The sequence below is a fragment of the Bombina bombina genome, chromosome 3, assembly GCF_027579735.1.
Source record: "Bombina bombina isolate aBomBom1 chromosome 3, aBomBom1.pri, whole genome shotgun sequence".
Lineage (NCBI taxonomy): Eukaryota > Metazoa > Chordata > Amphibia > Anura > Bombinatoridae > Bombina > Bombina bombina.
The window spans coordinates 146,453,939-146,468,875 of record NC_069501.1 but is presented as its reverse complement, the minus strand read 5'-3'; the positions used below and the strand labels follow the sequence as shown (position 1 = coordinate 146,468,875).

The 14,937-nt window shown below is 36.8% G+C and overlaps 1 protein-coding gene across 1 annotated transcript in view; it reads right to left on the bottom strand.

The window, feature by feature from the left end:
• TMPRSS15 (transmembrane serine protease 15) overlaps positions 1–6,272 on the bottom strand; it is an 839,864-nt gene extending 833,592 nt beyond the window's left edge. Inside the window, exon 1 of the mRNA XM_053705190.1 lies at positions 5,720–6,272. Coding sequence (XP_053561165.1) covers positions 5,720–6,272 — 553 coding nt within the window. The remainder of the gene's footprint in view (positions 1–5,719) is intronic.
• Between the last annotated feature and the right edge of the window lie 8,665 nt (positions 6,273–14,937).

Below are 14,937 nucleotides of genomic sequence, written 5' to 3'. Positions count from 1 at the left end.
TTCTTTACCTGCTCTTAGTACTCAGGTGTACGCAGGTGTAGATCTGTGTGAGGTCCGTTAATCTTCCTGCACTTAGTACTCTTTGTACGCAGGTTACAGACAGGTGACTGGTTTCTTTAGCTCCGACCAGTATGATAGTATACCTTTTGGAATGGGTTCCACAGTCTGGGTTGGCAAAGGGATTCCTTGCAATACAACTTTTTATCACAGTTTTCTACGCGTTTCACCCGCGTTCCGGGCTTTTTCAAGATACCTATAACTTTTGATTATACTAAAATGCATTTGAAATTTATGTGAATAGAACATATGTATTCTTCCTAAATTCATAATCTAGTAAAGGTATACTTATTTCTATGGAAATTTAATTTTCTATTTGATTTGGGTAAAATATATACATAAAAAATTTCCTCTCATAGTTTTTAATACTTTTTAGCTTTTAGTAGCGCCACTCTCAACTACAAATCATCTTCATCCATCCGGCCCGGAGCGGGTCCATCTTCAAGACATCCGCCGCGGAGCATCCTCTTCTTCCGACGACTACCCGACGAATGAAGGTTCCTTTAAGTGACGTCATCCAAGATGGCGTACCTTAGATTCCGATTGGCTGATAGAATTCTATCATCCAATCGGAAATAAGGTAGAAAAAATCCTATTGTCTGATGCAATCAGCCAATAGGATTGACGTTCAATCCTATTGCCTGATCCAATTAGCCAATAGAATGCGAGCTTAATTCAGATTGACTGATAGAATTCTATCAGCCAATCGGAATCTAAGGAACGCCATCTTGGATGACATCACTTAAAGGTACCTTCATTCTGTTTTAGTCGTCGGATGAAGAGAATGCTCTGCGTCGGATGTCTTGAAGATGGACCCGCTCCGCGCCCGATGGATGAAGATAGAAGATGCCGTCTGGATGAAGACTTCTGCCCGTCTGGAGGACCACTTCGCCCCAGCTTGGATGAAGACTTATGCCCATCTGGAGGACCACTTCTGCCCGGCTTGGATGAAGACGTCTCCCGGTAAGTCGATCTTCAGGGGGTTAGTGTTAGGTTTTTTTAAGGGTGTATTGGGTGGATTTTATTTTTTAGATTAGGGACTTTGGGCCGCAAAAGAGCTAACTGCCCTTTTAAAGGAAATTCCCATCCAAATGCCCTTTTCAGGGCAATGGGGAGCTTAGGTTTTTTAGCTAGTATTTTATTTGGGGGGTTGGTTGTGTTGGTTAGTGGGTTTTACTGTTGGGGGGGTTGCTTGTATTTTTTTTTACAGGTAAAATAGCTGATTACTTTGAGGCAATGCCCCGCAAAAGGCCCTTTTAAGGGCTATTGGTAGTTTAGTTTAGGCTAGGTTTTTTTTATTTTTGGGGGGCTTTTTTATTTTAATAGGGCTATTAGATTAGGTGTAATTAGTTAAAATTTCTGTAATTTGTTTATTATTTTCTGTAATTTAGTGTGTTTTTTTGTACTTTAGCTAATTTAATTTAGTTAATTGTATTTAATTTAGTTAATTTATTTAACTATAGTGTAGTGTTAGGTGTTAGTGTAACTTAGGTTAGGTTTTATTTTACAGGTAAATTTGTATGTATTTTAGCTAGGTAGTTATTAAATAGTTAATAACAATTTAATAACTATTCTACCTAGTTAAAATAAATACAAACTTGCCTGTAAAATAAAAATAAGTCCTAAGCTAGCTACAATGTAACTATTAGTTATATTGTAGCTATCTTAGGGTTTATTTTATAGGTAAGTATTTAGTTTTAAATAGGAATCATTTAGTTAATGATAGTAATTTTATTTAGATTTATTTAAATTATATTTAAGTTAGTGGGTGTTAGGGTTAGACTTATATTTAGGGGTTAATAACTTTAATATAGTGGCGGCAACGTTGGGGGCAGTAGATTAGGGGTTAATAATGTAGGTAGGTGGCGGCGATGTTAGGGATTGCAGATTAGGGGTTAATAATATTTAACTAATGTTTGCGAGGCGGGAGTGCAGCGGTTTAGGGGTTAATATGTTTATTATAGTGGCGGCAACATTGGGGGCAGCAGATTAGGGGTTAATAAGTTTAGGTAGGTGGTGGTGACATTGGGGGCGGCAGATTAGGGGTTAATAAATATAATGTAGGTGTCTGCGATGTTAGGTCAGCAGATTAGGGGTTCATACATGTAATGTAGGTGGCGGTGGTAGACATAAATTTTATTTCCCCATAGGAATCAATGGGGCTGCGTTACTGAGTTTTACGCTGCTTTTTTGCAGGTGTTAGACTTTTTATCAGCCGGCTCTCCCCGTTGATTCCTATGGGGAAATCATGCATGAGCATGTTACACCAGCTAACCGCTGACTTAAGCAGTGCTGGTATTGGAGTGTGGTAACTTCCTGCAGGTAAGTGAGCGGTGAGGGAAAACTGCTCGTTAGCACCGCACAGCCTCTAACGCAAAACCCGTAATCTAGGTGATTGTTTGCAATAGCAGAGAGAACAAGGCAAAATATATGAACGTGGATATATAAATATATATTTATATTTATTTATAAAAGAGAAAACCAGACGCACACAGGGTGAGTTTGTTTAATACCTGTTTTAAATATTTACCAACTGAAAATGATTGTCTATTTGCATTGAGAAAGGCCCATTTTTTGGATGAAACGCAATTGCCTAATTTTTATGTTAGATTAGTGGTCAGTCTCCAGCAAACACCATAGCTGATGCAGAGGTTCCTGTATACTGACCAGAACTTTTGGTTGGGGGGGGGCATGATAGGTCTCACTTGATGGCTTTTTACGGACTTATAGTCTTTTATTGAGGCTTTCGTAAATGACAACAAAAACTTTGCAGTCATTCACAATGATAATAAATGTGCAAAGGATTTCAGGCTATAACATTTAGGCTCATAGGTAAATGGGTACCATTTGCAAAACAATGCGTAAGGTGGGGATTTGTGAGGCTTAGAAATAAGAGCTAAAGAGTAGCAAACAGAGTATATGTACGATTGACAGGTTCCAACACTCCCCAGGATGGTAAAAAGCAGTTACTTACACTATATATAGCAGTGAGGGAGTATTGAACTAAATGCTTAAAGCACAAGGGGAAATTTCCTTGATAGCAGTAGATGCATGAAATGCTATTAGGTACAGTGAACAAACCTAAATGAAACCTCAGCTTTCTTTTTAATAAAGCTATAAAGTAACTACTGCACATATCACTTTTGGACTAACTAGCTCAATGGAATGATGTCTTATGATAGTTACAAGGAGGCCACTTGATGAATTAATAAAATTAGCATCTGATAATACTTACATGAAAATGCAACATATGCAGATAAACAGTCTGAACTTTAAAAGAGTAAGTAAAATAATAACAATGATCATAAAATATAAACTTGTAATATATCAGAGTGGTTGTATCAGCGGATAAGCACCGCTTGTAGTATTAGTTAAAGGAGCATGGTATTATCGTGCTTCATCTTAAAATCGTAGTAGGTAGGGTTTGTACAATAATAATGGAACGATTATTAGGTGGTTTTATAACATTTGAACAAGGTACTCTATGTATTAGCAGCTAAATACTGGTAACCTCCTATGTAAATTAAATAGAGATGGTGAGTATACATAGGGATATCATACACAATAGCATATGGTACACTGATATTGTGAGCTCACTATAAAATAACAATAGAACAACAAAGAACTTAGATAGGTAGGGGGAGACCAATAGAATACTTAATGCTATTGACCAAAACAAAATATGGTCAACTAACTATAAGTGAATTAATCTATTACTTAGTTACGTAGGGTCAGCTAAGAAATATTAATAAGTGATAGTGGCAAGTAATAACATCCTCCCTTCATTGATAGGCTGAAGCCCAGGGAAACCCAACATGTGTCTCAGTTATATGGCAAGTCGTCTAAGCTCTAATATAATTTTAAGCTTTGAGGAGTATGAATAAAGCCAACTATTCCTGATAAAGCACAATAAGCTGAAGTTATAGTATGGACTATTATGGGGTATTTAAAGAGTGTACTGGGGTGGTGAAATGATGGTACATAATGAAATTTAATGCAAACTAAAATACTACATATATTATTATTATTATCAGGTATTTGTAGAGCGCCAACAGATTCTGCAGCACTGTAAACATAGTCGGTGTACAGGATAGCTTTGTAGGGGCCAAGTGGGTAGAGGGCCCTGCCGAGAGTTTCACTGTTGTAGTCGGCTCTTATGAAGTGATCTGTAAACAGCTGGGCCCATAGGCTTACAATCTAAGGGGTTCAAGGGGAAAGCAATGGTGTTAGGAAAGGTTAGTGTTGGTTGTATGCATCCCTGAATAGTAGAGTTTTTAGGGAGTGCTTGAAGCTGTTAAAAATAAGGGAGAGTCTTATGGAGCGAGGCAGGGAATTCCACAAGATGGGGGCCAGTCTGGAGAAGTCCTGTAAACGTGAATGTGAGGAAGTAACAAGAGAGGAGGAGAGGAGGAGATCCTGAGCTGATCGAAGGGGACGGGAGGGAGAGTATCTAGAGACAAGTTCTGAGATGTATGGGGGAGCAGTGCAGTTGAGAGCTTTATATGTCAGGGTGAGGATTTTATGTTTAATCCTAGAGGCAAGAGGAAGCCAGTGAAGGGATTGGCAGAGAGGTGCAGCAGATGAAGAGCGACGAGTAAGGAAGATGAGCCTTGCAGAGGCATTCATAATGGATTGTAAAGGAGCTATGCGGCAGCTAGGTAGACCAGAGAGGACGGAATTGCAGTAGTCGAGGCGGGAAAGGATGAGAGAGTGGATTAAAATCTTGGTTGTATCTTGTGTAAGGAAATGTCTAATTTTAGCAATGTTTTTAAGGTGGAAGCGGCAAGCTTTAGCCAAGGACTAAATGTGAGGAGTGAAGGAAAGATCTGTGTCAAATGTGACCCCAAGACATCGGGCGTGCGGGTAGGGGTAATGATGGAATTATAAACAGTAATGGAATTTTGGGGGTGGAGACATTGGAAGAAGGGGGAAAAATAAGGAGTTCAGTTTTGGAGAGATTTAGCTTAAGGTAGTGAGAGGACATCCAAGATGAAATGTGAGAAAGACAGTTAGTGACACGGGTTAGTAAGGAAGGAGGTAGGTCTGGTGCAGAGAGGTAGATTTGGGTGTCATCGGCATACAAATGGTATTGAAACCCATGGGACTTTATTAAGGAACCTAGTGATGACGTGTAGATTGAAAAGAGAAGGGGACCAAGGACAGAGCCTTGAGGTACCCCAACAGAAAGTGGTAACGGGGCAGAGGATGTTCCGGAGAAGGCTACACTAAATGTACAGTTAGTCAGATAGGAAGAGAACCACGAGAGAGCTGTGTCACAGATGCCGAAGGATTGGAGGGTTTGGAGCAGAAGAGGGTGGTCAACAGTGTCAGAGGCTGCAGACAGGTCAAGGAGGATAAGCAGAGAGAAGTGGCCTTTGGATTTTGCTGTAAGTAGGTCATTGGTAACCTTGATAATTGCTGTCTCTGTAGAGTGATGGGAATGAAATCCAGATTGCAGTGGGTCAAGAAGAGAGTTTAGTGTAAGGAAATGGGATAGAACCCCAAGCTCAAACTTAACCAATATCAAAGCTGAAAAAAAAATAAAAAAAATACAAATAGAAACAAAAAGTCCCCCGACAGCAAATTACCTAAACATACTGGGGTTTTCAGAATTAAGGTACTAATATGATCAGCCAATACCACATCTGAGCACATAAAGTACTTTGTGATAAATGTCCTGATCGGATCTTTCGTTTAGAAGAGCCAAGTGCATCTCCAACTGGGATGATAAACGAAACCGCCAGCCTCATGTCCCTCAGCCCCTGCCTCAAGGGATCCATAAGCGAAGGAAGATGCAGTAACTCTGGAGCTTGATCGCGGAAGTCGCCCGCTCCTTCCCGACAAGAGGCCAGAGATAAGATTTTTGTTTCCCCATTAGGATGCAGGAACGAGGTAAGTTGTGGTAATTTTGAGGTCCGTACAGTGCCACGCTGCTCTCCACAGCAGCTCAGGGTGTGTTCCAAAGGCACTATCCCAGCGTTGCCCGGGGAGGATAATCTGGCTAAGGGTAGTGCCATGTTGATGCTCCCAGACCTTGTACAAAAGTGCAGACATTCTCTTGGTTTCTCGCCTTGAGGTGTCGCAGGCTGTAATGCTTCTAATTGATCAGTGCATAGGAGATCGACAACAGATCTCAAATTAGCGGGTTGCTTGACTGTTGTGGTTGGGAAGCCACCCTTTAATGATTCAGTGAGGGCGCTAAATTGGGTGTCCATCTTATGTGCAATGTTTCAACAAAAACGGGGGGTATGGGTAGCACTACTTAAAGCTTAGAGCGGATTATGTGTGAAACTAATATAGACAATGCTAGTGATCTAAAGGTTAATTTTGCAATTGATTAAGTGGAATTATACTAGTGAAACCACTCTTAATGAGACCAGAATTAGTAGTATATATATGTAAGATAATAAAAAAATGTGTAGAGATATAGAGTTCAACCATAAAATCAATTTAATTACAATAAAAAATAGACAGTTTGGTGCCGGCACTATCTATAGCTATGTTGTTAAAAATTAAAACATAAAAACAAAAATCTATTTGCAGATAATAAGTTTAAATAACAGCTTGCAGTCCGTTGTAATAAGCACAGACAAGTTATTAACTTGCTTGCTAGTTGTTGCTTGTTATACTTAATTGCAAAGTATGGCAGATAATATTTGCTGTTTTGAAAACGAAACATAGTTCTTAACCAATGGTTAAAGAGTTACCATCTTTGAAATGGTAGGTGTATCCGTTGTTAGAAAGTCCTGTGTCTTCATGCTGGAATGGATTGACGCTCCAGTTTGAAAGAGCGTATAGTGATCCAGGTGAAACAATGCTTGTTGAGATTTTTTCAACTTGTTGGAAAATGTTGCCTGTGAAGTGCCCTGGAATGCCGATGATGGCAACGGGGAAGTTGGTAGGTCATGGGACCGAGGTGTTAGCTGGCAGTGATTGTCTCCTTCGCAGCTGTACCTATGAGTCCTGCTACCAGTTCCGGTGTGAGAGGTGAGGAGCTGGAACACCTTGTAACTTTGGTGAAACCCCAGATAGTTAAGCAGCTGGACAGACCAGATGCCTTTTGAATACAAATGGTATGCAGATCATGGGTGGGATTTTTAAGCATATATCTTCCACTCAAAGTTTTGCGAGAGGGATCATGCACCACACCTACTGTAACCGATTGTATATAGTGTGCAGGAGTCGGATAGACGAGCAAATCTACGCATTTCAGCCCTGTAGGCCTTTATCAAGATGCTCGTTCTATTGTAGTTCGGATTTAAATACCTTAAAGTTCCTCCTTATTGGTTGATTCGTTGCTTCTTGGTGGGTGTGTTCCAAATCAAGCAGTCAGCTGTTTCTCATAGCATTTTGGTTACAAGCATTTTTGCGTGATTGATACATTTTGTGATTCATTTTACGAATGCACATATATAAATTACATACAAAAAGAACATATACTCTGTGATCAATCTGGATAACTAGATTTAAATAGATGGATTGGATACAAAAAAGAGAGAATGTGCAAAAAACGGTTATTATGAAAAACCTTTACAAATTTAAAACCAAAAGGACAATGGGGGTATACTAAGAAATTGACACATAATTTTATCTGAAAAGTTCCTTATACTAAACCTAAAGATTTACAGGTTATTGTTTGAGGGTTTCATGTGTGAGATAGTGTGTTAATATAAACATGATAGCGTACCTAGATAATGTAAGTGTTCCCTGAGTAAGGATCGTTAGGAACGAAGTGAAGGAAAAAAAAACATATTTTAAGTATAGCCAGACAAGTATTAAACCTGTAAGAGAAATGGATAAGTGTACCAATGTTTCTGTATCCATTTTTATATTGATACTTATTTGTATCGTACATTAGTAGATGGAACCTACTCCTTAAATGTGATATGCTCTAATTTAGGTAGGAGTGAGTGAAAAAATAAAAAAAAATTAAAAAAATTAAATTAAATTTTTTTTTTCGTTACAATGTCCTTATATTAGAGTGTGGAGTAATACGGGACCTATGTGTCCAAGCGCACACATATGTGTGCGTACCTATATAGTTGTATATATAAGTTGATTTATATTAATATGTGTATATCTGTATTTAGATGGCCAAAAATGAGAAAAGAATCATCATATAAAAAGGGGTAGATTAAAAAATGATACTGGAGGAGAACAGTTCAGAGGGACATGGTCCTCCTTGCAATCTCATAGATGAGGGACCGAAATCTAAAAGTGTGTGATGGAACAGCATATGAGGGAAATGTATTAAAACAGTATATGAGGGAAATGTATTAAGACAATTATAAAAGTGAACTTAAATCTAATTCGGAATTGAGGCCGTTTGGATGTAGGGTGTTATAGTGAAATATTAATTCTGCTTCTTTTCTCGTGAGTAGTATGTTCATGTTACCACCTCTTTTATTTGGTGTAAGTTTTTTTATTCCCCAGAATTTGAAATGTTTTAGGTTTCCCTGATGGATTTCTTTAAAGTGGGAGTATAGTTTGGTATCTGAAGCTCTATGTTCTATTTTTAACAGGTGTTCTCGTATTCTGTCTTTGAGCATTCTACTGGTTTGTCCAAAGTAGAAAAGTGTGCAGGAGCACTGTATACAGTATATGATATTTCTGTTCGTGCATCTAATAATTTCTTTTATTTTGGTATAGTACTTGGTGGTGGGGGACTTAAGTTCTTTGAGTTTTGTGCTATATTGGCAGGATTTACATGAATTACAGGGGTAATATCCACTCAATTCTTTACCTAGAAGGTCTCTATCATGTGTCTGTTTGCCTCTTTTAAATTCACTGGGTGAAAGTATCATTTTAAGATTTCTTGCTTTTCTGAAAATGATGTCTGGTTGGTTCTTAAGATTATGACCTAGGATTTGATCTTGTTTAAGGAAGTGCCAGTGTTTTTTTAGAATTTTCATAATCTCTAGATGTTGTGAGTTGAAGTCTGTTATAAAAGGTATAAAAAGATCATCCGGATTTTCACTCATATTTTTTTTTTTTAATTTTTATTTTTGTTTGTTAATAGGACTTCCCTATCTATCGTGGCTACCTCATTCATTGTTTTGTTAATGGTGAGGGGGCCATAGCCTTTCTCTATAAATCTGGTAGTTAGGGTTTCTGATTGAAGTCTATAGTTATCAGGTGAGGAACAGTTTTTCTTGATCCTCATAAACTGGCTTTTAGGGATCTTTGATTTCCATTGTGTTAAATGGCAGCTTTCAAAGTGTATATAGTTATTAGCATCTATATCTTTAAAGTACATCTTAGTCTGTATTCGATTATTGATTACTTCAATCTCAATATCGAAAAAGTGGATTTTACTACTACTGTATTCGTGGGTGAAAGAATGTTGTTATCATTCATATCAGTCATGAAAGTGTCAAGTAATTCGATGTCACCCTTCCATACTATGAAAATATCGTCAATATATCTGCAATAGTGCACAAGGTTCGCCCCCCAAGGGCCATCGTGTATATATGTGTCTTCAAAATGGCCCATGAATAAATTGGCGTAACTAGGGCCGAACCTCGTGCCCATTGCAGTACCCTTTACTTGGAGAAAAATGTCATCATTAAATAAAAAACTATTATTTGAGAGGATGAATTTGATGCACTCAATTATAAATTTGTTTTGTATTGATGGAAGTTTATCATCTTTATATAGAAAAGTCTTAACTGCTGTAAATAATAAAAATCAATGTATTGTGATAAATTACTAGTTAGTGATTCAATCCCTGATCTTATGGGGCGACCTTGTACAAAAGTGCAGACATTCTCTTGGTTTCTCGCCTTGAGGTGTCGCAGGCTGTAATGCTTCTAATTGATCAGTGCATAGGAGACCGACAACAGATCTCAAATTAGCGGGTTGCTTGACTGTTGTGGTTGGGAAGCCACCCTTTAATGATTCAGTGAGGGCGCTAAACTGGGTGTCCATCTTATGTGCAATGTTTTCAAGCAATAGACACAAGGTCTCATGATTCTTCTCCATCATGTATATGCAGTTGAGAAAACCAGCTCTACCTGGCAAACCGAGGGGGGGAGGGTTTAGGGCCGATGTTACAAGGCCACCGCATCGCCTCTCTAACTGTCCGGATTAGCTCCAATTGAGATGAGTTTTGTGATATTGGTTTCTGTGGATACAGCCGTACTTCAAGAAGTAGTATCTATGTGTTATAACGGTAGATTTGTAGCTGTTGTATAGATACTCAGCGGATTATCCCTTAAAACATTAGGAGCTGCTATTTTTTAATCCCATCATGGCCGCTGTCCAGACACGTCCCCACCTGATGGCTTTTATCCTAGTTATAAGAGGAGTTTCAAGCTACTTTGGGAGCGGTTACCCTTGTAATAAAGAAATATTGCTCTGGGTTTCTTTCTCTCTTTTTAGGCAGCATATTTATTTTACTTCATAATAAAAGTTAAATTCTATTGAGTTATTTGCAGTTTAGGAACATGTGCACTAAACTCCAATTACTTCCTTTCTTTTCCTCCTGTTTTTCTTTTAAGTTGGATTGTTAAGGGGGTGGTAGTACCAGGTTTATTACCTGATTTCCAATCAAATATTGTATGCGCAGTGCCAATTTCTATTTAAACTAACTAAAGATAATTATTTACCAAACACAATCAGTGCCAAACCACCTCTAGGAAAAAGCAAGTGTCCACATAGCAGTGAAGTCTTACATCTTTCTCTTAAAGTAAATGTATAAACCACCACTTATGTGGACAGGGTACTTAAAAGGACATGAAACCTAACATTTTTTCGTGATTAAAATAAAGCATATGATTTTTATCAACTTTCCAATTTACTTATTTTATCCATTTTGCTTCATTTTCTTGGTATCCTTTTTTGAAGGAGCAGCTATGCACTACTGGGAGCTATCTGAAGACAGTGAACCAATGAAAAGAGCCTTTTTTTTACAGCCAAAAATCAGCAGCTAGCTCCCAGTAATGCATTGCTGCTCCTGAGCCTACCTAGATATGCTTTTCAACTAAAGATACCAAGAGAATGAAGCAATTTAGACAATGGAAGCAAATTGAAAAGTTGTTTATAATCCCATGCTCTGTCTGAATCATGAAAGAAACATTTTGGGTTCCATGTCCCTTTAATAATTTTACTTTTTAATATAGAAATTAAATTAAAATACCCCGCGCTCTGGCTGCTTACTTCAAAAGTCAATTTTTCTGTGCGCTAACGGTTTGAATTGTTCTCCAGTCAGCACTCTAGCTACAACAAAAGTGCCATATGGGGAGAGCGCTGATTGGACAACAATTCAAACTATTACCTCACAGAAAAATTGACTTTTGAAGTGGGCGGTAGAGCACAGGATATTTGAATTTCATATCTACATTAAAAAGTAAGTTATAGTGCATCTTTATTACAGCTGATAAATTAAACTAAAATATCACTAACATTCTGGTTCTGTTTTTAAAAAAGGAGAGAGTTTACCATCACTTTAAGTGATTAATTACTTTGAAATACTAATTTTAGAGATGGCCAATGGTTTTGCAGTATTTCAATGTGTTGTGGATGTAACGGGCAAGTAAGCATCTGTGAAAAAATTCATATTGCCTTGAACAGTATTCACCATATGAACAATATATTTATATTTTCTTATAAATAATTCCCAACTTAAAATGGTTTATTTTGAGTGTCAGTATTAGATATAGTCAAGCAGAAAATTTCAATGTACCATTGCAATTCAGAAATATAAGTGGTCAGATGTAAATTATTTTGCAAAGCACTTTATACATATGTAGCCAGTGAGACTGAATCATTTGTCATACTTTTGTCAGAGCAATATCCATTTTCTTAAACCTCAGTCACATATTCACATTCTTTGCTAGAATACCATATTGCTCAGCATTTTCAATATGCACTTTGCATCATTTACTATTATTAGATGTATAACTCATCTTTTCTTACTATATTGAAATAAATGAGCATCAAAAGAATAAATAAAATCCCCTAGCACATTTGTGCCTTTTATGATTGCTCCTATATGTCCCTTTAAAGCTAAGCATAGCACAGTATCATTTTAGCTAAACTCACTATGACAATTCAGCAGAGGTTTAAAGAAATAAGGTAAACTATGAGAAATATCCTGACCATCAAAATAATCATTTAAAGGGATATTCCGGCCAAAATTGGAATCCACATGGATTAGCAAAAAATAGCAAAAATGCTTCTAATAAAAGCTATAGCTGTTTCAAAAGTGTATTTAAGTATGCAACGTACACCAGCATTTTAAACACAGCACTTCCTCAGAGAGTCTAAGGTGCTTGTACTATCTAATAATGACTCAATTTGTTAATTGCTGATATGCTAAAAGCCCCACTGGCACTCTGAGCAAATGCAGTATTTAAAATGCTGGTGCACTAAGAATATGTAGCTATACTTTACATGCACATGCAGAGAAAAATGTTAACACTAAAACAGTTATAACTTTTACTAGAAGCATGTTTGCCGATGCATGTGAATGACAAATATACTTCTATTTAAAGATGTAATTCATCAATGTGCATTTAATTTTTGACTGGAATGTCCCTTTAAGGTTTTTCTGGTCCCTTATTAAATATTGTATATGTTTTTGTAACCCAAAGCCCATGGCGCTACTAATTATGGGCTAGATTACAAGTGAGATGCAAATGGTTTTGCGAGAGCGCAATCGTGTTTTTGCAAGCTATTTTCGTTTCGCTGATACAAGTGAAGCAAATTTACGATTGAGCTAGCGCAATCGCTCTTTACGCTTCAACCCTTTCCGCGATCTCAAAGCTGTGGTTAACTGTTTTCCAAAGCTAAAAACTAAAAAAAAACACAAAAAATGTATAAAGGCTCAAAGATTGGAGATCTCAAGTGTTAGAAAAAAAAAGGCAGGTAAATGGCTTTAACATTGAGACACACGATAAGCGTCGTACCTTCGCTTATTGCTCAATTAATTGACAGATGACGAATCTGCACTCCACTAATCTTCCCCCCCCCCCCCCCCCCGGGGCGTGACATTTGTGCAAAGGGGCTGAATTACCCCGGGGGGAATTAGTGGAGTGCAGATTCGTCATCTGTCAATCAATTGAGCAATATGGTGAGCTGAGGAACGGCGCTTATCGTTATAACATTAAAAGGTAAAAAATCTGAGAATATAAATATATAGTACAAATTTGATGAATGAAAGTCTGCCTCATTTTTTAAATTCTATCCTATGGCGTGAGCGAGTTTGCACAACTTTACATTCACTTTAAGACATGTCCAAAAAGACAGGAAGACTGGAATTTACTCTCTAGAGTCTAATTATGTCTGTTTGTTTTTTGTTTATTTAAAGAAAAAGAAAGAAAATAAAATGAAAGTTACAATTATGCTGCACAGGTCTTACACTAAGGTACTAATGTAAGGAAATTGGTTACAGATTTATATTTTGTTTATAAAAATAAACTGTAATAAAGGAAATAGGCTCTTTTAAACATAAATGAGAGACTAAATAGGTTTGTTCATTTTGTTTTCTAACACAAAGTAATATTAATATTTTAAAGGATATACTAAGTAGAAATAATAAACAGGAACAACTGAATATAAATGTTTTAAGGATGCAGTTTTTTTTATAGTACTTTTACATTTTTAAATAATGGAACAAACATATAATTACATTTTATTAATAAATCCAAAAAATTATTAAGTTGCTGTATTAAGGGATCCTTCGATTTTGTCATAGTGAAAAAAAAATCTAGCACGAAATGTGATTCCTCTTAATGGGCCTGGAAACACAACGGGTTGGTGGCTGCACATATATGCCTCTTGTCATTGGTTCACATGAAGTGTTATACTTTTTACCTCTGTTATAAGCCTCTACAGACTGCCTCTTATCTCAGTTCTTTTGACAGACTTGCATTTTAGCCAATCTGAGCACGGGAGTGAGCACAATGTTATCTGTATTAAACACATAAACTAGCACTGTCTAACTGTCAAAATGCACTGAGGCGACCTTCAAGGGTTTAGACATTAGCATATGAGCCTACCTAAATTTACCTTTCACCAAAGAATACTAAGAGAACATAGCAAATTTGATGATAAAAGTAAATTGGAAAGTTATTTAAATTGCTTGTCCTTTCAGACTCTTGAAAATTTAATTTTGACTTGACTGTCCCTTTAAGCTAGCTTTAAGTAATGCATTTAGCCTCCATCCACAAAGGATATCAAGAGAATGAAGCTAATTTGATTTGAAATAGAAGTTAAATAGTAAATGTATTGTTATTTGATGCTCTTGTCCCCACTTACTATAACATATCGAATGATGTTTATTGCAGATTACTGCCACATGTCTTCAAATTACCTGCAATTAATTGGGTAATTAAGATAATTGTTTCTCATATTAGTAGACACAGACCTTATAAGCGGTGTGATAGCCAAGATAAGGGCTCCAAAAAACAACTATCCTCTGTATGAGAAGCTATGCGGAAATGTCACTCCTGGGCACTTTCATATTTTGTGTTACCTGAAATATTTTGTTAGAGACATATATATCATCTTCACACAGAAGAATATGTATTATAGTATATTAGTATAGTGTATCTGTGTGTTGGAAATAAACTATTGAGACTAATATCAGTACAGAGTTTTTAATTTGATGAGGAATTAACTAGTACATATGCAAAATGTGTTTGCAGTAGATAGTGCTTTTTAGATAATTGTGTCCATTGTTTAATAATTATGTAGAATCACGTAGAGCAATGCTTTTAATTTATTTAGGGTACAAATATTAATTTAGAGTCAGTGTTTGATCTCACTAATTATTTAATCAATGGTAATATCATATATTTAGTATAATGATGTAATTAACAATAACTTGAGTGATGGTATTATCAATAACATTTTTATGCCATGTATAATGTCAACGCA